General features: G+C 36.6%; 1 protein-coding gene across 13 annotated transcripts in view; it reads left to right on the top strand.

The window, feature by feature from the left end:
- Window positions 1-22,098, top strand: part of THSD7A (thrombospondin type 1 domain containing 7A) — a 267,555-nt gene that overhangs the window by 193,369 nt on the left and 52,088 nt on the right. For all 13 annotated transcript variants that reach the window (XM_038128932.1, XM_038128935.1, XM_038128929.1 and 10 more), the window contains 5 exons: window positions 4,517-4,708; window positions 12,699-12,933; window positions 15,906-16,021; window positions 18,220-18,352; window positions 20,262-20,365. In XM_038128932.1, the coding sequence (XP_037984860.1) occupies window positions 4,517-4,708; window positions 12,699-12,933; window positions 15,906-16,021; window positions 18,220-18,352; window positions 20,262-20,365 (780 nt within the window). The remainder of the gene's footprint in view (window positions 1-4,516; window positions 4,709-12,698; window positions 12,934-15,905; window positions 16,022-18,219; window positions 18,353-20,261; window positions 20,366-22,098) is intronic.

Below are 22,098 nucleotides of genomic sequence, written 5' to 3'. Positions count from 1 at the left end.
TTAGAACTGAGACCAGGCTCATTGACTTATTACATAGGGCTCCAGCAGCAATTTTATTTTATGCTGATTTTTTAAAAGTTGTTCTCTATGCCTCATTGCATCTTGCAGTGATTTTACTGTTCATTTTAAGGCTTAAAAAAACATTTTGCTCTCTGTTAAGCACTTGCCTTCCCATTTACTACAGGTCAGAATTTGACAGCAATTTTTTACTGCGCACTGAAGCGTGCACCATGTTAAAAGATGCACAATAAGCAAGAGGGTTTCTTTACCATGTCTCTCTAGTGATTCCAGCTGTAAGAATGCTTCCCATTGGAACTTAAAGCATTTTACAAGAAACTTAAATATCAGATACATTTTACAGATGAGTAGACAAAACCACAAAGGGCTGACATGATTCAACTACATTAAGCAAAGAATGTGGTCTAGCTTAACCTTTAGCATCCAGACTAAATTTTCACCGATACATAACCTGCTTTGTGAATGTAATAAAACAAGAATGGTGATATGAATACTGATATTTCTTAATCAGTTTCTCCTGAATGCTATTCACAAGCTACCTCTCTGATCTGTAAAAATTTGCCTATTCTGTAGTTTGGGATTTTTTTTTTGGTTGACTTGGTGTTTTTTGGTTGTTCTTGTTTGTTTCTTTTAAAACAATGAAATAGTTGTGTAGTTCAACAGTGGCTCTCATGTGGGCATATATATCAGGCAGTCTTTGAGCCAAGAAGTTGGCCAAAAGGAGGTCTTAATGTAGTGACTTGCTTTGCTGATTGTTCAGATGGATCCAGCATAATTTATTTGATAAAGAGATGTGTATTCAAAAGACTATCCCATCAGCACTTCTCACTGATGTAAATCTGTAAAAAAAAACCCAGGAAAGGTTTAAAAATTTTTGACATTTTAAATTTTTGAAAAAAACCCTCTCTTGCCTCCTATCATTTTTATGTGCTGTCATTTCCTTAAGTGCTATTTGGTGACTTTAGTCCAAAATATGGGTCTCTTGCCTTAGAGAGAAATATAATTCAACGACATAGGTATTGTTTGTGAATATGGAATATTGCTAGATTCCATTGCTAGATTTTAATGAACAAGTCAACTGATAAGTGGTGAAGATTTCACTTGACAGAAATGTCATATTCTTTTTTCATGTCACTTCTTTTTACTTTTTTGACATTCTGTTGTTTAGAATATAAGTAACCCAGGGCAGACACCTTTCAGTAATTTTTGTTTTGGAGTCCTGTCTTCAATACTTATGTTGCATAAATTTATACCCATAATGTTCAAATAAAATCATAGAATCATTGAATGGTTTGTGTTTGAAGGGACCTTAAAGATCACCTATTTCCAATCTCTCTGCCATTGGCAGGGACACCTTCCACTAAGGTTGTTCACAGCTCCCTCTAACCTGGTCTTGAACACTTCCAGGGATGGAGCATCCACCATGTCTACAGACAACTTATCCAGTGCCTCTCCTCCTTTGCAGTAACGAATGTTTTCTTTATTCTTCTCCTTTAGTTTAAAGCTCTTCCCCCTTGTCCCATCATTACATGCTTTTTCAAAAAGCCCCTTTTCGTCTTTCTTGTTAGCCTTTTTCAGGTACTAGAAGGCTACTATGATGTCTCATTGGATTCTCTTCTCCAGGCTGAACAACTTCAATTTTCTCAGCCTTTCCTCATGGGAGACATATTCCAACTCTCTGCTCACCTTCATGGCCCTTCTCTGGACTTGCTTCAACACTCAGTGGCAAACATTTTCAAATGGGACTTTTTCTAAGTAGTCTTTACGCTGGCATTGTTCCCAGCTTATGGTTGAGTGGTTCCTGGTGGTTGACTACACTACACCCTTTAAAGAGGAAGGCAAAAAAGGTCAAGTTGTTCATAAAATCATTAGTGAAATGTCAGAAACAATTTAGTATAAATAAAATATTTCCCTGAAGATAAGAAGCACCCATTATAAGACATTTCTTCCAAGTACATTTCTATGCTATTGAATTCATCAGATAAGAATTGGACACTTGACAAAAACGAAATGCTAATATGTGAGATATCTCTAGAATGTTTTCTCTGTAAAAGCAAAGGAAAAATAGGGCCTTTGATTTTAGGAGAGAGTGAAGGCTTAGTTTCATTTGAGATATAAACTTGGACTGAAACTAAGTTAAAAATATTCTTCCTTGTGGCACCAAATTAAGCTTGAGTTTAAATTTAAAAAAAAAAATAAAAGCCAATAAGTGATAAATAATTTCAGTATAGTGTTGTTTGTTTCTACTGTGACACACTATTGTAATAGTAGCATTTCTTGCAAAGTGTGCATGTGTCCTAGCAGTTTAACTTATTAAATCTTATCTAGCAATGGAACAATTTGAGAGTAGGTTTCACCCCTTTTCTAGCTTTTTCTTCCTGTCTGAAAAAGAAGCTTAGGCCTCTCCTCTATCTCTTGTCCTTGAGCCCAAAGAAATGCCCTTCTGATAAAGCAGAAAGGAATCCCTCTGGTGTCAGGGTGTAATGACCTGCAATATAACAGAGGGAGCAGATGATGCAAAGACTGAGTCCAGTGAGGGAAGCAGAACTTGGCGTGGGAGAGCCATGAAGCCTTTGGCAGGGCTCAAATTTGTATTTTAATATGGGAAAATACAGCTGTTGAGACTAACTTGATCTCGAAGGTCTTTATAATTCAGATGAGTATGATTACTTTAGGCGATTTTGAAAATATGAGCTGCAGGATTTTCCCTGGTTTTCAAAACCAAGGAAGATTGATGTTTGTAGTTCTGTTGTGCCTAAATAGTCCGTATGAATAAAATATTTGGCACTGTTCAAAAGAATCTAATACTGAATGGATGGCCTTCATCTTTAACTCTTTCACAAAGAATTTGGTTAACACTTCTGGGTCTCATGATCTGATTTAGTACTAAAACACCTCCTGGTTTCCGGAACTCAGTATAACAGATTCTTATTTAAAAGACTGTAAACTTTGAAGACAAAAATATTGTTTATGTAGTTTCTGTTTTGATTAGTATTTGAATCAATTCATTATTATACATCTATTGAGCAATAAAGTCTGAGACTTGGTAAAGCAGAGTTTTTGCATCTTTAACTTCATTTATAATGTGCTCAGTTCTTACTGAATTAGCTTTCAGAATCCATTGAGGTAGTTACTAACAGTAAATGATGCCTTTGTGATTCAATTACAGGGTATTCAATCAATATATCTAACAAATATTTTGTTGTATTGAAGAGATAAGACATTATTTTGTTGACATTGGCTATTAAAACAAAGAGGTTGACATGATGGGTCTTAAAAAGTGCATAATGTATACAATGTTTTGTCCTGTCAGGATCATGTAAAATTCAAGAGTGTTTCAATAGATGAATCATAATAGAACGTTTTATACCCTAGTACAGTAAAGATCATACAGCACAAAAAGCATTGAGATGCTTTGAGGTGTTATCCTTTTTAGAAAATTTAAAAAAAAAAAGTTTTAGGTTTACAAAGGAGCTGGCTCTTTCATGCCTTAATTGTATGTAGTTGTCAAGGCCTCAAAGGTCCAGTGTACTCTTAGATGCAGTGTTTTCATTTCCTCATAACAGGCATTACATTGTGCTAACAAAGCTAGAATTCTAAAAACTGGACCCGAATCTTTCCCTCCTTCGTTTTTTCCATCGTTTGCTCCAACATGAAGATTTATCATGATACTTACTGATACCAGAATATGTGGCCATTCATTCTTTCTCCCTTAATAAATATTGACTTATTTGATCAAGAAATCATGTCACCTCACAAAACTATCCATGTTGTGATTAAAGTGCTGTTTGGACAGATCTCAGACGCAGTGGTCCCACGATTATCTGATTGAAAACAAAAGCAACCCTGCTACTTAAATACTAGTTAATATTTCATTAAGCAATTTACCCCAGCCTGGATCTTGTTATTATAATGAAATGTGTACCTACACAATACAAATGCATAGATCTTGTTATACCTCCATGACACAAAGAGTGATGTGTTGCTGATTTGCTAACAAATGAAGACCTTTCTAACCAAACAACACTTTTGACTGTAATTTACTGCATATTTTGATGGATAGCTGCAATTCAAAGGATGAATTGTGGATTATAAAACTGGCTAAGTTAGGATGTTTTTCCCATTCTCCCACAAATCTGGATGAAAACTGGGTCATTTCTATACATGCATCTCTATGTACACAGTTTTCCATAGGATTGTTATATACTCTGTTACATTTGGACTTTGTGTGGGATCAAGTATGTATTACAAAATAAAAGCCTAAAGACCACCCGGGCCGGATTCACTTCATGAGAATATTGAATCAAGTTAGGTTTAAGTATGCTCTTCTAGAATTGAGGCAGAGGAGACAAGTAATAAAAAAATCTATTTACCTTGTTTATACAGAAGAACAGAATCTAATTTATTTGTGCGCCCATCTGGACTAGATTGCTCATTTTATGTTAATTTAGCAAATGATGGACTGCTACTGGCCTTTTTTTGGTTTTTTTTTTCCCAGGAGAAGAGGTTGACAGGCAGCTGTGCAGAGATGCCATCTACCCGATCCCGGTGGTGTGCGAAGCGCCGTGCCCGAAGGACTGCGTGCTCAGCGCGTGGTCGGCCTGGTCCTCCTGCTCGCACACCTGCTCCGGCAAAACCACAGAAGGGAAGCAGATGCGCGCCCGCTCCGTCCTGGCCTATGCAGGAGAAGGTAAGGGCTCACGCTCTCCTCTCGGATTGTCAATCCTCCACTGCCTTTGTAATGTCAAAGTGATTTCTTGATTGATAGAAACAAATTATTAGGTCACATTGTGGGTTTTTAAATACAGCACAATTGTTTAAATGGTTATCCTCCATTTACTCCTGGTACCTAAATCTGTTTTAAAGAGGGTTTATTTTGCTTATTTCAGTCAATGTTACTATATTTTTATTAGTGTGTTTAATGTTACTGTTTCTATTTCAGATATACGCATTTCTTGTTTTCATTAAAATTAAACAAGACAAACAGTTCATCTGATACAGATTACAAACACTAATTTGTGTCCAATTTGGAAAGATATAAGTATCCTGAATGCTGAAAAGATGAGAATTTTAATGGTTCAAATGTTAGCAAAAGGGTTTTGTAGTTTCTTTTCTCTAATTGGTAACTTATGTTACCCCACTAACAGTGTTATTCAAAGCAAAACTTCGGGTTTTGCCCTGCAAGTCTTCACTCTTGAATGGTTTCCATTTATTCAAGTCATCCTTGTGAAGTGTCTGCGGCATATGCGAAGAGAAGACATAGCTGGAAAAAAAGAAGACAAAACAGGTTTTAGATACAGGTTCATGCTATTTGATGATTTTCCATGGTTCCTACAGCTTTTTGTTTTGGTTTTAAGTATTTGGAGGTCTGGCTGGGTTTAGAAGAAATGTATTCTGTATATAACATGGTTCAAAAATGGCCATGTCAAGTGTGCCAGGGTCCAGCTGATAAAATGCCTCATGCAGGAGCCAGGAGACATAGCCACCAAAGACTTCTTGGAAGATGTTTATTCACATGTATTACTGACATAAAAGTTAAATGCCTCAAAATAAAACGATTACAGGTATGTGTTAGTTCTTCTTTTAAACTATTAAGCCTTTTATTACTGTATCTTAAGATCAAATTTAGCTGAAAAGTGAAAGCTGTAAGGTATGGCAGCAGTGAAATGGAATAACTGTACACTGCTGTTTGCAGACACAGCTAACATTGCTAAAAGTGTACTGGTATTTGACAGAGTTTGGGTAATTGTGAAAAAAAAAAACTTAGCAGAGCACTTTCAGCCTCTTCTCTGAAAGGAATCTTTGCTGGAAATGTAAGTGGCAATCAGAACTGTACTCTATTTTAGTTGGTGATACAAATAATAAATTACTTAGATGGATCTCATGGAAAAAAGTAGAAACACTTTTAAAATGATAAAAAATTTGGTTTGTGGTTTACCTTTTTTTTTATAAAGTGTGTTGAACAGACTCATTTTGGGGGAAACACAGAGCCATGTAATTCAAACAAACATATATTCATGTGCTTCTTGCTTGTCCATGTAGGTCAAGACAATACATTTTCTATATACTTCTGTAGTTTTCCTGGAGACAGAAATTTAAATCCTGACAAGCATGCCATAGAAGTCAAAACCTAAATTACTGAAAAAATTATTCCACTTTCTTATGCCTAAACTTAAAAAGTACTCCTTATTCTGACTTTGATACATAATACAACCTAGTTTAACTTACAAGGCTGCAGATGCTGCAATCTCTTCAGCATCACCTGGATTTTGGGTATGTGAATTTTATTAATGTTTGTTGTGCAGTGATCAGAATCAGCACAGAGTGGTCACAAAGACTGACAGATCTCAAACCACAGAGGCTGTAGTGAAGAAATCCCTAAAATAAGGCTGAGAAAGCAAACTCATTACCTGGGTGTTGTAGTGCTTCAGCTTTGCTCAAACCCTGTTTTCTTTCCCACCGTTTCAGATGAAGTTATTCTGTGCTCTTTTTAAGGATACAAGCTGCTAGGTCTGCCCAGCTTACCTGGGAGTGCACTCACATCTCAGTCAGATCTCTTCAATACAGAGCTCCTTTGCGCTCATACAAACTCCAGAGAATGAAGGTATATAAATAAATGAAAGAACCTTCCAAAGCTTAGGGTATTTTTACAACTTTAGCTGGAAAGCACTTTTCACCTTTTCTTGTATTATATTAAAAAAATTATCAGTTTAACTTTTTTTTAATGCTTCAGTGAATTAGAGTTATTTTCATCTTTCTCCTCATAGTCCTGTTATGCCTCTTAGTCATTTGTTACGTGACAAATAACTGAATGACTTTGCACTTCCAGAATCCCATGACCGAGATCAGCTGTGTTCCCAAAACATAAAATACTGTGTGCTGGGAGGTCATTTCTTGTTCTAGGAGCACAGAATATATTCATGTGTTTGAACATCTGTACTTCCACTAATATAATAGGAAGCTTCACTTGAACATTTTTTGGGAAACATGCAGTTCTCAGTTCTATTCAGAACTTTAAAAAAATGCACCGAACTGTAGATGGAAGCTCTGTAAGCATCATGTAAAACAAAAAATTCCACATCTCATAAATGTAAGACCAATAATTCCATCTAGACAATATAGCTGAGTTCTGAAAACAGCTATCAGTTCTGTTCAGGAGAACAGTCACACAAGTTTTCTTTTGGATTTCGGAACCTTTTCTTGAGCTGTTGGTATGAGACACAGACCAGGCTAGGTAAGCTATTCCATAGTAATTTCTGTATCCTGTTGCCTTGAGTTTTTATTCAAAACACAATAGGACAAAAATATTGTACATAAATATATATATTACCCCTATTATATATCAGGATTGGATATTAATTAAAGAAAAAATATGCAAGACTGTTGCAAATCCATGAATAGAGCTAAATTTGTTTTATAAGATGACATAAGGAGTCCAGGTGTGAGTCCTTGATCACACGCATCCTCCTGCTAGTCATTCAGTGCACAAGCCTAGAAAGATCAAAGCATTGCAGGCATTGCATAAGCAATGAATACTGCAATCCATCAAAGTATCTGCTACATTTAATTCTCATTCATTTGGCTACTTAAACATGAACCCCCCTGAAATTTTTAGGATCTATAGATACATGTGAAATAGGTTTTTTATCTGGCTCTCAGATGGCTTTTTATCAAGTATTGTCTGTGATTGTTCAGTTTCTCTCCTCTTTGAAATTTTTCCTGTTAACACTGGCATATAACTGTCTGTAATAGAGCTATGTCATTTCACACCTAAGAAATTTTTTTTCCTCTTATTACCCATCTATCTCTGCTGCTGAATAGGTTCGAAGAAACCATCTAGTTAACATGACTGGCCACCAGGAAACAACCACAGTCTAATATAATTTTTATATGATTTAAAATAGGAATAATTCAGTAGTATTATAATAATTCCTCAGTGTAAAGAATAGGTTCACAGAAAAACTATAAGCCGTATGTAAAATACAACAAATATAAGCCATATGTAAGTTACAACAGTGACAATGTTTTCTAATGAGCTCTGGGACACCAACTGCCCCTCCAGCCCCACACTGATTTCTGCTTGAGCCAGGAGATGACCTCAGTTGTACACCCTCTCATCATCATTTCCTCATTTCAAACAAGACCCTTTTCATGTGGTCAAACTACACGCTGCAGAGCCTCAAGCATGGTGTGGTCATGCACATCTGGGATGGGCTTATTTACTTGCATTCAGTGGAAAGAAAGGAGTCTCTTCACAAGATAAAGACTTACTGTGCTTTGTGAGATGACTCCATGTGGAAATGAGTGTCACAATAACAATTTTTTGATATTTTTTCTGAGATCATTGTCCTCAGCTGGAAGGTTTGAAAGGCAAAGTGATTTATAATTTTGCCTGTCTGTGAGACTGCCTATAGTGTTAGCTCATTTGTGTCACTGTCAAATATATCTTCATGGTACAGTAAGAAACGCAGAAAAATCACTGTCTCAAAATATAAAATGACAGCAAAGGACATAGTGATGTTACCTAATACATCATACAGTTGTTCTACATAAATCTAATAAGGTATTGTATACAGCTCAGCCTATCTCTTGAATGTAGGGTGTGTCTACTTTTGGTTTATATTCTATTTAATATTTCTGTTCTTCTTTTTATTCCCTGCTTACAATAAATCTTATATAATGAGTAGTGTGAACTAAGACTGTTTCACATTACTACTGGACCTGAGACTCAAAAGTAATGAATTAATCTTAGTTTTTCAGTAAGTAATATATATGTAGATTGGTTCTCTTTTGATTATACACTGCTGTAGACTGGAAAATTGGTGCAATACAGCATAACACTAATGTTGTGGATACATCCTAAGTCTTATCAGTAAAAACAATTTTGGAAAAGTAAAGATTTAACACCCCACGTCCCAAAAAAATTCCAAACCAAAACCAAAACACCAAAAGTCAAAGGCAAAGAGGAAAATAAGACAACTTAAAAGGTTGATTTATTACAATGAGAGGGAAGGGAAATATTTTTTTTATTATTATTCTCTTAGGGCAGGGATGCATATGTGCAGCAGTGCTTTGCTATGGGTGCTACATGCTCATAGATCCGCAAAGTGTAATGCCAGAAGGACTAGTTGGCGTGACCATGTAGCACAGAGCATTAAACATCACAGTTAGATAGTATAGAATATCAGTCACAGTTAGATAGTATAGAATATCAGTTGTCCATCTCATCAGATATTCTGTTTGACAGGGACCAACGGCTCTTCTCATCTATCTGCAAGACTGATTTATTGAATATGTAAGAAATAGCTGGATCAAAGGAGTTTCTTGTAAATACTTAACAGATTATTGTTGATATGCTTTAAAATTTTATTCCTGTTAAATTCCAGTACAGTTTGACTTCATAGTTGCAAGCCAGAAGTTATGCTTAGGGGTTTTTAATGTATTTGCTCTTCCTACATTTATTGAGTTTGTTTTTAATTTTTTGTATTTTCCTGGCTTGAAATAATAGTGGTTGATAATTAAATCTGAAAGCACAGAATTGAGTATTTATTTCAGCAGAAAATTGCTCATTCACAAAAGAATAAGTTTTGGAGAACATGAGGTTTTTCATGAAACAGGAATAAAAAAACCCACTTAGTTTTGGAACTGTGCAACCTGAATTTTCAGGCAAGATTTAGTAAGTGACCTGAAGCTTATGTGAGAAGAGTGAGCCAGGGCAGGGTGTGTTATTGTGCTTGTTTTGCTCAGGAGTCCATCAGCTCAGATTGCTGAGTGTAGTGAGGGTCAGGGGTTCATACTCTATCCTGGAAAAGTCTTGAGTACAGACCTCGCATTTACCATGAGTCCACTCTGCATCCTGACCTGTTGTGCATCCTGCACACTCTGCATCCTGACCTGTTGTGCATTTCAGACAGGTCTGCTTGGTTTGTGAAACTGATATAAACCAGGGGAAGAAGCATCGATGCTTGCAGAACAGGAAGTTTTGGTTCTGACTGTGTCTGTCTTCAGGAAGTGCAGCTGCCTTGAGAAGTGCCTACCTCCTGCCTACAGCAAAGAAATGAGCAACACCCATTTCACTCACTAGAATACAAGGGGCACTTCAGTCACATCTGTTTTCTCAAACTCTAAGATTATTCCAGCTGTTTTGAAATGCATTTATAAAACTATATGCCTTTGCAAAAACAAATGATATCAAAATGATTAATTAAAATGATCCTAAATGCTTTAAAAATGCTTAAGATTTTGAAATTTCAAAGTTATCAAATCAACATCACTAAAAAAATAAATTATAAAATCCAATCATTGAATATCCTAGAGCAAGGTGTCTTACCCCTTTAGAGCTCCAAATCAGGCAGAAAAGCAATCAAAGTGTATGACAATTCTGTCAGCTATTTTATGAGCAATATGCAAGTCCCACTGCAAAGCTAGTCTTTCCCTTCCAAGTCTACTTTGCTTAAAAATCCAAACCCAAAATTAAATGCTTCAGCCCCAATTGGTTTTTTGTATCTTTGAAATTATTATTTTTATTACTGCCAAGAAGTTATTTGCTGTCATCTGATCATTTATTATTAAAGGATGTGTTTATTATTGCATGTCCCTTTTTCCTATATTCTGATGAATTCCAATGTCTATTTTTTTTCCTGTGTTCTCATTAACTTTTACATTTCTGTCAAACCTGTCCTCTACTGGGAATACGCTCATAAAGTTGTTACCCCTGCACAGATGTTGTAAAGGGCATCTCTAACTGCTGGTTTTCCAACCCCTTTTGCATTTTCTGTACCTAGTTAAATTGGAGGAAGCACAAGAGAATGCTGTTTTCCTGGACAGAATGGCACATTGATTTTTATTTCAGTAGTATTATTTCCACATTTTGTTCAGTCTTTGCATGTTTTTTAACTCCTGGTTTAATCTGAACAGAACTGGATTCCCACTGAGCTGCAGACATTCATGCCCTAATGTTTTTCATTTACAAGTCAATGTCAATCTCTTTTTTTCCCCTGAATATATATTCTTGCATAGCTGCTGAAACTGAACCTAAGTTGTCACTTTATTCTCAAATGTCTTAAGAACTGGTGCCTGTGGCATTCAATATTTTAAATATATTTTCAATACTTTAAATCTATTTTAAATCTATATTTTAAATATCTTTTAAACAATTCTGATAGACTTGAGTTGCATCCATTTTGTACCAAAAAAAAAGTCAAGTTATTCTTTAATTACATTCACATATTTGTAGGTTTTTCCAATCCTCCTTTGCAAAATTTAAGATTAGCTAGTCTGTGGCATGACATCTCAACTAATATAATGTTTCCTGTTGCTTGGTTATATCGACATTTTTAGGAAAAAGTCAGAAATTAGAAATATTCCTAGAGAAATAAATTGAGAATTATTGTTTTATCTTGTGTTTTCATTAGAATGAACTTTTTCTCATGTTTGCTGCAGATCTAGACCATGCAGAGCAACTTGGGGTGTAAAGTATTTTTATACTGGCAACTTGACATTCTTGTGTTGGAGTATTTGAAGCATCCATTGTTTCTTTGGTTACTTGTACTTTTTTTGTTTAATTTCAAAAACGGGTGCTTAAAACCCCTTCCTTCCCACATGTCTGTAGAGCAGACAGTCAACCTGAAGTTCAGTTTTGGGGTATAAATAATATGCTCTACAACATGCATACATTTTAGAGAAAAGCCGTATGGGTCATCAGCATTAACTAATAAAAAGCTTCTCTTTCAATTGTCTCTTACTTTTCTTGTCTTTTAGGAGAGGCTAAAATGTTGCTTAGATTTTTTTGCCGACTTTCCATCAGTTGGAGATAGGAGTCTCATGGTTCCCTTAGGCCAGAATCTCAAACCTAGATTCTAGTAACACCAGATATTTAGTGGGTGTGATGTCTGCTCACAGGGCTGGACATGCAATAGCCTGTGATCAACTCTGGTAGGAAAGACCTCTTCATTTCTCCTGGAGGACTGGGAGGCCAAAGTAGGTTTGAAGTGCTGGAATATAATGAACTGAACATACTATCAAAGAAACCAAACAACAAAGATAGCATTATCTGAGCTTTTCTTCACAATCATCGACACTTGATTGCATTTTAATCTTAACCTGCAATAGTCTTTGTTATCTTAATCTGGATTAATTGCCAGCTGTGCCATCCTCTTTGGTTTACATAAGATGGATAAACATCCACCAGGAGCTAGGACAATAGCTCCAAAAATCTTTTCAATTTATCTGTTAATTCAGCATAAACAGTGGTCTTTACACATGTATAATTAGAATAACTAACCATTTCTTCTGTCTACAGCCTTCATACATCCTTATGTGATCTTTTGCAGTTTCTTCTAGGGAACCCTGAAATAATAAGGCTGTAGATCACTCCAAGTACATTAGTGTTATAGAAGTTATGATTATTTTGTTATCCTTTTGGTACAGACTTACATACTGTCCATGAACAGTCCAAATCCATAAACATACTGTTCTGTGTGGCTTTTTGGCCAAAATTTGTCATAATCAATATTGGGCATATGAAGAGGAGGAAAAGGGAACAGCATTTATTTCATGTAATCAAACTGATAATATATAACTAAAAAAACTTCAAAGTGGGTTTGTGGTATGTCTTTTTTTAAAATAAAAATTGTATCCCCTTCCAGTGAAGGATCTTTTGCCCTCTTTTATTGTTCCAGGAGGAATGCAGTGCCCGAACAGTAGTGCCCTGCAGGAAACACGCAGCTGTAACGAGCACTCTTGCACTGTGTATCATTGGCAGACTGGCCCGTGGGGACAGTGCATAGAGGACACGTCTGTCTCTGCTTTCAACTCCTCTGCCAGCTGGAACGGGGAGGCCACCTGTTCTGTGGGGATGCAGACAAGAAAGGTCATCTGTGTGAGAGTCAACGTGGGACAAGTAGGCCCAAAAAAGTAAGGATCTTTAAAAGTATCTTCATGCTGTAATTATGTTTGGGTTTTATTGCTTTATATTTTTATCACCAATGACTGCTTGCAAAGGCAAAAAGAACCTCTCCTGTGTGTTCTCATGAGGGGACATTTCATCTTCTAAAAATAAAAGACTGGCACAACAGGAAGACTAGATAATACCTTTCTCAGTACGAATTTTAATGGGTGATATTTATGATGGTGGTTTTTGCTGACAGCTGAATAAATCTGGTTGGCTCCTTAACACCATCATGTTGAGTCACAATAAAATTCTTGGAGTATGTGTGTGAAATGAAGAGCAGCACTATTTTCAAGATCCTTGTGTAGCCTCCAAACAAGTAACACACTATGGATTAGTGCAGTTCCACTCAAAAATAGTGATATGAATCTAAATACACTAATGCCCTTCTCAGAACCAGACCAAGGAGCTGCAGCATAGTGGAAAATGGCATTACATTAATTTGAAACATTAGTTTGAACATTAGTTTGATGAACTTTGTGATTTTCTTTCCCCATTTATGTGTTTTTTTAAAGTTATTCCTTTGGCCCAATGATTTGGTTTTGCAGTTTAATGTGTTACCAGGGTTAAATACAGATTAGCTGCTAGTAAAATGCATTTGATAATATCTTTGTAGGGATTTGCAGTCTGTAAATATATCCCACTTAGAACAGATTCAAAACTCAAAGAACTGGTATCAGAGGTCATTTAGAAAGTTCATGAGGCAGCTATTTTCGCACAAAATGTTTGCTTGATGCCTGCCATTTGCTGTTTTATTCGGCTGTGGATTTAAGCCTAATTTACTTTAAATGGAAATGTGGGGAAGAATGTCTGCACATTCAGTAAGCTAAATTGTAGTGTATCTGTATTAAGCTGCTGTTCTATTTAGTCATGATAGAATTATCTTCTGTTTGGTACATTTACATAAAAAACCCCACAAACCTCTAATGATTTATCATCCTTTTTAAATCTACTGTAAATGCCTCTACCTTTGATTTGATGTTAAATTCTGGGAGGAGGACTGTTTTATTCTTTCATAAATGAATCATGTGAAGTGAAAAAAGGTCTTGGTTGTTCCTTCAAATTGTCACATCAAAATCACTGAATCGTTTTTAAAGACCCAGACATTTAACATGAAAATGTAAATAGGAACCTTGTTTTAAACTCCCCTTAATAAAAAGGATTACTGTGGTATGATACAATCAATATTATTGGCCTTATCTGCCTCACAAGTTACAGACTCCAGCATGTATCTTTTCTGTTTAATTTGACCTTGAGTAAGGACTGCAAAAAAATCAATACTTTGCTTTAAGCCATATATAGTAAATACAAACAATATAAAGCATAGAAACGGTGTTCTGATTGAACTAATTGCCTTGCCTAAGTATCTGAAGAGCAGTTGTACTGTTTAGCACTCCTGAAAGATGAAGCTCTCCGTGAAATGGTGAATGTGTGTATTTCAGGCTGTTTTGTATGCTTATAATTTCTCCTGTTTTGAAAGGGAAAAGCCAGTGCAAGAAAAGCCATTTGCAAGCCAACCTTCAATGCTTTTCAGAAACATTTTTTAATTTTAATCTTAAAGAAAATTTCTGACAACATCGTCAATATATGTGAATAGAAGCAGAGGTTTTTTGAAGTGTATCTGATCATATCTAAACACACCCTTGCATATAGATTCTGATTTTATGAATCACAGAGAAGCAAGGCACAAATTGACTTAAAATTGTAGAGGGAAGTTACAGAGGGACGATGGAGATTGTGTTGCTATAGCTGTATTATTTCATGTTTTTTCACATTGGTGGGAGGGGAAAAAAGAGAAAGGGCAGAGATCCCATTTTAAGAGGACACCAAGGCATTGGTGCTTGTTCGTGGTAACTGATCATATACTGAGAAGAATATGTGAATTGACAGGAAAATGCAGATGATGAAGAGCATGCGCAAGCAGGTATTATTGTTGAAGAGCGTGTTCCTGTAAAACAGCAAAGCAGCTTTTGTCCTCCTCACATTGCACAGGCATAGTTCTCTGCTGACCATGGAGACTAGCTTTTCCTGATAGTTTACCATGAGACTTGCCTCTCTCACCTCTCTTGTCCCAGCTGCCCTGGACCTAAAAGAGGAAAAGCTAATCATAGTATTGTTTTTCTGTAATGATCCAAAAGCTCTCAAACAGGAGTGTGATGTTTTTCTTACATCTTTTTCAGACAGTCCACAGTCTGTATGTTTTTGGAGCAATAGAAATTTTGAAATTATTTCAAATATTTTCAGTACTTCTGTGAGAGTTAATGCATCATTCTGAAACAAGTATTGTGGCATAGAGAGTTGTTTTTCCTTGATGAAAGAAGACAGAATCCCCACAGAATGGGGAAAATGACCTGGGTAATGAGTCCCATATGTGGTAGTCCAATAATCCTTTTTATATGTTGATCAAGCCTCTTCCTAAAACAAGTAAGGTTTTCTGCCTTTTCTGTCAGTCTTTTTCAGTCTCATTGATCTGGCAGTTTTAAATCCTTTTCTGGTTTCTTTCATAATCTCAGCCAGCTTATACCTATTTGTTCTCTGGTTGGCAGTGTTATTTTTTTTAAATATGCCTCCTTCCAGAGTTTATATTTATGATAAAATGATGAGACCTGAAAATGTATTTTACTAAACTCAGTGGGATGGTTTTTCTTCATAATTATGTGAAAGCTTGAAAATTACCCCGAAAATACAGAGTCTAGCATGGTGAGTGAAGGATCATGATTATTTAAATCCTGAGGTGAAGAATACACTAGATTTGGCTTGCTTTCACCACATGTATTTAATTGCTACTAGTTTTTATAGCTGTGCTCCATCCTGGTAAATTCTGGGCAACGAGCACTGTCCTCATGTGCCTACAAGCATTGAGTACCTCACATGATTCACTACTTATTTGCAGAGTGATTGTTTATTTGATAATACTTCTTTGTAATTATTTTGTTAGATGCCCTGAAAGTCTTCGACCTGAAACTGTGAGACCTTGTCTGCTTCCCTGTAGGAAGGACTGCATTGTGACTCCATTCAGTGACTGGACACCCTGTCCTTCTTCATGTCAAGAAGGTGATTTTATCCATTGCATGTTAATAAATTTTAAGAATATAAAAGACAGGGAGTCAATTACTTGCAATCGCTCTTGGCAGAATGTTTATACACATCTCTTTCTGACAGAGGACATGTAATACCTGGTACAGCTGCTGCAGGGAGGACATAGAATTTTTGCTGAAAAGAACAATTATTTCTATCCATTTTCTATATGCATCTGTTTGGATTTTTTTCCCACATATTGTCTAATGTTACAAACTCCCATTTGCATCTTACACTGATAAAGAGATAACTAGTTATGGGGTAGACACATAGCTGTTATCATCAGCTTATCATCTTAACATCAAAACTTACACAGTGTTAGCATTTTAATTGTCAGATTATAAAATGGACAGATTTGGTGTTTGGAAATACCTAAGTTTATGCTCATCAGAAAAACCTGAGTCTTTATAAGCAAGGAGACAAGTATGTAGCTAAGTAGATACGCAGTTATATATAATTTTGTCTGGCTGCTTCTACTCCAAGGAAAATTGAAGGAAAGTTAATAAAAATCAACAGACTTTACATTGATGTGAGTGATCTGATTTAAACATAAAATCCAACACCATTTTAATACACTTGGCAAAGCTCTTTAAAACAGTGTAGGTCTCCCCTGAATTTTTATTACAATGAAATAACACATAAAGTTAGCGTGATGACAGGCTTAATATTAGCCACATTTTATGGTTTTTTTTCTCTTCTTAAGCTTAACATGAGACATTTTTCTAATATGTACTACTACAGACAGACTCTGTAATACTCCCTCTTCCACAGGGTGCTAATCCCTGTGTGGGACATGGTGATTACTCACAGCTACTCTCAGAATGCAAAAGATATATTTACATCAAACATGCAGACTTGGGTTGTCACGGCCAATTCTTTATGCTTGGTAAAGGACACAAGCATAAAGGCATCTTTGCAGTAAGTCCTATCAGTGTTCAATGCATTCTAACAAATGAAAAAAGGGGTTAGGAAGACTAAATTCATAACCTTTGAAAAAGGGCGGGGAATCGAATCTATGAAATAGATATTCATTATTATGTGTTATTTTACAGCAGTATTAATTGTTCTTTCGGAAATATTTTTGCTGGAGGGGATCATACTGAGCAAAAATGCCATCCTTTTCTGTTCCCATTTCTGTGGGTTTTAAGAAAGTTCTTGATGCAATGAGCGTATCTTCCTGAATATTCACCACGAGCTATTGTACAGGCTTCTATAAAACAGTATATTTGTGAACTACAAGTGTTTTGTCTATTCAGTGAGTCCAATTCTCTTTATAGTACAAAAACAATTTTTATTTCATGGGGTTTACCTATTTGTGCCAGCAAGCAGGTCAGTAGCTTTGCTGGGCTGCACGTCTGTCTTGCCCCTTGTGCCAGCTCCTGGCATCTCCTGGAGCTGTTTGACTCAGGAGTGAAGGGTTTCCTCTGTGCTGAGGAGTGGCCAGGTGGTGGAGAGCCACCGCCGGGATTCTCCTACTGCTCACTCCTAATTACAATTGCTTGGCCGTGGTCCAGCACGCTTCTGTGATCAGACAAGCTGCAGCTGCTGTAATAACCCACCCAAAGCTGATATCAGCCGAGTCAGCCAAATGTCTGCTCTATTGCTCTCTGTGAAAAAAAATAAAAACCCTCCAAGATTTTTACCTAACATAGGCATTGCTGTGGAACTAATACAGATCTGTTGCTTTTCTCTTTAATTTTCTGCCTGAAGAACCGATACCTGAGGATGACTGGAATCAAAATTCCTACAGGAATTATTTACTGTTTATCATTAATAATGGATGACCATAATAATTAAAAACTGCAAACTGTAAAGGAATTCTAGAGTGGAATTTCTCTTTCTAGTTTACATGCAAATGTTTAGAGCAAGCTTACACCTTCAAACTGTAACGTGTAGCAGCAAACTAAGGTGGTTAATTTTTGTTCTCTTGAACTGTTTATTCATTTCAGCTGTCTGTTCATTTGTTCAGTATTGCTGGTATTGCTTTCTGTTTAGTTCTGCTTTCTAGCCTTGAGATGAAACTGAAGTGGTTTTTCTATTAGGCCTAATTTTTCTGCTTATGGGCAAAGTAGCATGTCAATATTATGGCAATTGGTTTAAAAACCTTGTTTTCATCCTAATTAGTTTAAACTTTAAGTAGGAGCAGTCGAAACCAGCTATTCTACTCTTTGCAGGGGGTGTCACAGTAAGGAAGCAGTCTCGTCACCGAGTCATCATCCAGCTCCCTGCCAATGGTGGTCGGGAGTGCCCAGATTCTTTGTTTGAGGAAAGGGAATGTGAAGCTTCTCCTGTTTGTCATAGCTACAGGTATGTGAGACAATCAACCAGAAACAGCTCAGATATGATTTTTAAACTTGTACTACCTCTAGAGCTTGCTGAATTCCATTACTTAGCAATAGTTGTTTTTCTAACATGCACTATTTAGAAAAGTAGGATACACATCTGAATCAAGGTTTCACAACAGATAAATAGACTCAGTTGGGCCCATAGGGAATCACTGTACATTTTGTTCCAGCTCCTTGGAAAGAACATTGCCAGAACTAAGAATTACTTTCCAGAATAAATTTTTCCTAGAAACTCTTTTGACGTTCTAAACATGTAAAACAAATCTTTCTAAAATATTCAAAGGGCTGAACTTCAAGCTTATAGGTTTAGGAGAGCTGATTTCTGGTGCCATACTGTTCAACCTACCATAGCCTTCATTTTTCTATCCCTTTAAGCCCTGAGACTGTCCAGAGCTGAAGATATCCCCCATATGCCCTGTGTCCTCTGCATTGCCCTGATCTTCACTACCGAATGTTGAGGACTATTCCAGAAGGTGGAACAGTTTTTTGCTTAAGAAAATGTTTGGGTAGTTCTGTAATATCCATCTGAGTTTGTGGGAAGGTCTAGACATACAACAAGAATTTGTTGTTTATGGAGACAAAGTTTAGAAAATTCTGATGCTGTTGGTTAGATTTGACAATTTTTATTTTTTTTTTTTGTGAATAATAACTCCCATGAAACTACTATCTGTTGCAGAGGTACAAATAGAATTTAAGCTTAGTTTAATGAAAATAAATTGAGATTAAAGAAATGTGTTGCTTTCATCATCTTGTAAGAATTATCATTGCAAATTTGTTAGGAGATCACATTCTATGCAACTAAAAGATACGAAAAGATTGAAAAGAGCATTGGGGAGCTACAAAAATCAGTACTCTAAACACCAGAGAAATACAGCTCAAGAACTTTTTACAGTCAAAATGAGAGTCTGAGTTTTGTCTTTTAAAATGCTGGCTGCTCCTCATCTCTTTAGTATCACCCATATCTGAGCTACATGATAATGTGCTGAGCATAAGAAAGAAGAGTTGCTAGAGAGTGGTAGATGGGGTCATTTATATTTCATGACATGAACTAATACTAAACACATGTTCCATATATTTCCTTTAGCATCTTTCTGACCTGCACACATGCTGTGACAGATGGACTCACACACTCAGCTGGCTCGTGCCTTAGTTAGTTGCTGTCCCATAGAGGCAGGTTGCAATGAAACTCGAGGTGCAAAACCATTGAGATAGTTTAAAATGTGCAAACTGCTGATGGCTGGAGCCGTGGATTATTTTAGAGTTGTGACAACAAACAGACTTGCCTGGATTTGTTATATTTAAGGGCTGGGGGTGTGCTGCAGCACTAGCAGGGAACTTTGTAGAAGTTTCATAGCAGTTTATATTAATGATAGAAAAATTTAAGCAGTGGAATATTGCATTTGTTATTACGGTTTTTTGCAAGTTCTTTCTGTTTGTGTTTTATTTTTGATATGGTGGATGCATTGTGTTTGTTTTCTTGGCTGGCTCCACATTTGTAAGGTGTTGCCCCTCAGCAACCCAAGATCCCAGGAATTTCCTGAGGCACCCTTGCAACCACTCAAGCCCACTGTCCCAATACTTTCCTGCAGCTACCTTTCCTTTCTGTTTCTTATTTCTCCTTTTTTCTTTCTACATTTGCTTCCTCCTTTCTTCCATGTGTTCTTTTAGGCCTCATCCTAAAAGAAGAAAAAACATTTAACAGTATAGGGATAAGTTTATGGTACTGTTACTCGTTCTTTTGTGAATTGCCTGTGACTAGTTAGTAAAAATAAGCAACAGCTTCTGGTGGTTTATAACACTATCTAGCACTTGTGCTGCCTGATGTTTGATGGCTACAAGGTTTAGATGGATTTCTTCCACTCTCATTTCAGGTGGAAGACTCACAAATGGCGCAGGTGCCAGCTGGTACCATGGTACGTGCGCCAAGACAGTCCAGGAGCACAGGAGACTTGTGGACCTGGGCTGCAAGCAAGAGGTCAGACTCTTTGTTTCTGTCATTGATTCCTCAGAAATCTATAGATGCACTGGTGTGGGAAATGCCTTACATTTTAGGCCTTGTAACCTAACATTAATTTAATCTATCTTTATGTGCATCAGCAAAGGAAAATACTGAAAGTGCTCAGGGCCATGTCTCAGTATGTTTGGGGTCTCTGCCACGTGGGGATCTTACAGACTCTTCTGGCACTTGTTCCCTGATGCAGTTTGTGTCTGTGACCCCTCATCCTTTCGCTGCACATCTCCGGGAGCATTTTTGCTATTTCTTCTCTATACTCTCAAATTAAAGTAGTTACAGAGAGCAATGGGAGCATCAGAGATTGAAGACTTTGCATTTACACTTTAGAATTCAGTGCCAGCCCATTTCTCCAGGTTGTCAAGGTCCTTTGAGGCAGTGCTTCCAGGTAGGTACTGACTGCTAAAACTGTCATTGTCCTCAAACTTGCTGAGCATGCTTTCTGTACAGGTTTTTAAAGAGACTAAACAGAACTCTACCTGGAGTTAACCACTGAGGTGAAACAATCTTAACCAGCTGCTGGTTAGACTTCTAAACCACTGACCCTTTGAACCCAATGATCCAGATATTTTTGCACCATTTCCTTTATATAGCAAATAATTTTTACATCCAAATCCAGCTTTACTGTCACCTGTCTTCGTAGAGAATTTTGTGGCTTTAACAGAATTGTGTATGTGTGACTCTGTTAAATACAGCCAGGATAAAGGCTTTTTAGTTGCATTAAATACATTCAATAGGAAAATAAATGTAGTTCCTATTTACTGTGTTGCAGTAATTGAATTGCTTTGAACTACTGGTCAACCTTGAATTCCAGGAAGGCTTTTCTCCTTGGTTGTTTCTGAGTGCAAACTTCCATTTGTTAAAGCACTATTGGCTCAGCAGATTGTGCCATTGCCGAGGAAGGACATTGCTAACTGCAGAAGTGAAATGTTCAGGTCATTAACTTCCTTGCAGTATTAAAGGAGGTCATGGTGTACTTAAAAAGTTATGGAGTAAATCTTAAGCTGGTAGCTCCTACCACTTACTCAGAAAGTGTCACAGGAGATCAATTTAGAGCTTACCACAAAATGAAACCTTAAGGCATTGCCTGCTAATACAAAAGACTTCTGGCTGTGGTAATTATTTCAAAGGTCTATCACAATGGAATCTATTTCTAGCAGCTCTGGAGGATACATTCAGATTGCACACTGAGAAAATAAGATTTCTGTCTTTGATGGTAGGAATTCAAATAGTAAAACGTGTTGTCTTACATGTGCTTACATGGTAGTACCTAAATCCCTTGACTTTGTCTCAAAGTCAGTTAATAAAGAAAGTTAATAATAGTGCATGCAGATTGTATTTTATTATTCTTTTGTGTCATGAGAGTTTCTTTATATTTTCTTAAATGTAATTCCAAACATGTACAGGGCACACATATATAGAATAATACATGATTTTGAAATTAATGGCCATGTAGTTTTCAAATCTGTTAAAAGAGACTGGCAGAATTTCCCTTTGGTACTACACAGAGTTCGATCTTGTGAGAGATGATGTATTCAAGCAGTAATCTTGTTCCCACAAGCAGATAAAATGCAAGTAGCTCTCCAGTGTAATGTGGTCAAGTGGTAGGATGAGTAATCCTTAATTAGGAACCCCTGGAGCAGCTAAGCCTGAAGAAAGCTGGTGTTTTTGATAGAATTCTGTGAATGTTTCTGAGA

The sequence above is a fragment of the Motacilla alba genome, chromosome 2 (assembly GCF_015832195.1).
Source record: "Motacilla alba alba isolate MOTALB_02 chromosome 2, Motacilla_alba_V1.0_pri, whole genome shotgun sequence".
Classification (NCBI taxonomy): Eukaryota; Metazoa; Chordata; class Aves; order Passeriformes; family Motacillidae; genus Motacilla; species Motacilla alba.
Note: the sequence above shows the minus strand (reverse complement) of the source record. Positions and strands in the feature narration are given on the sequence as shown.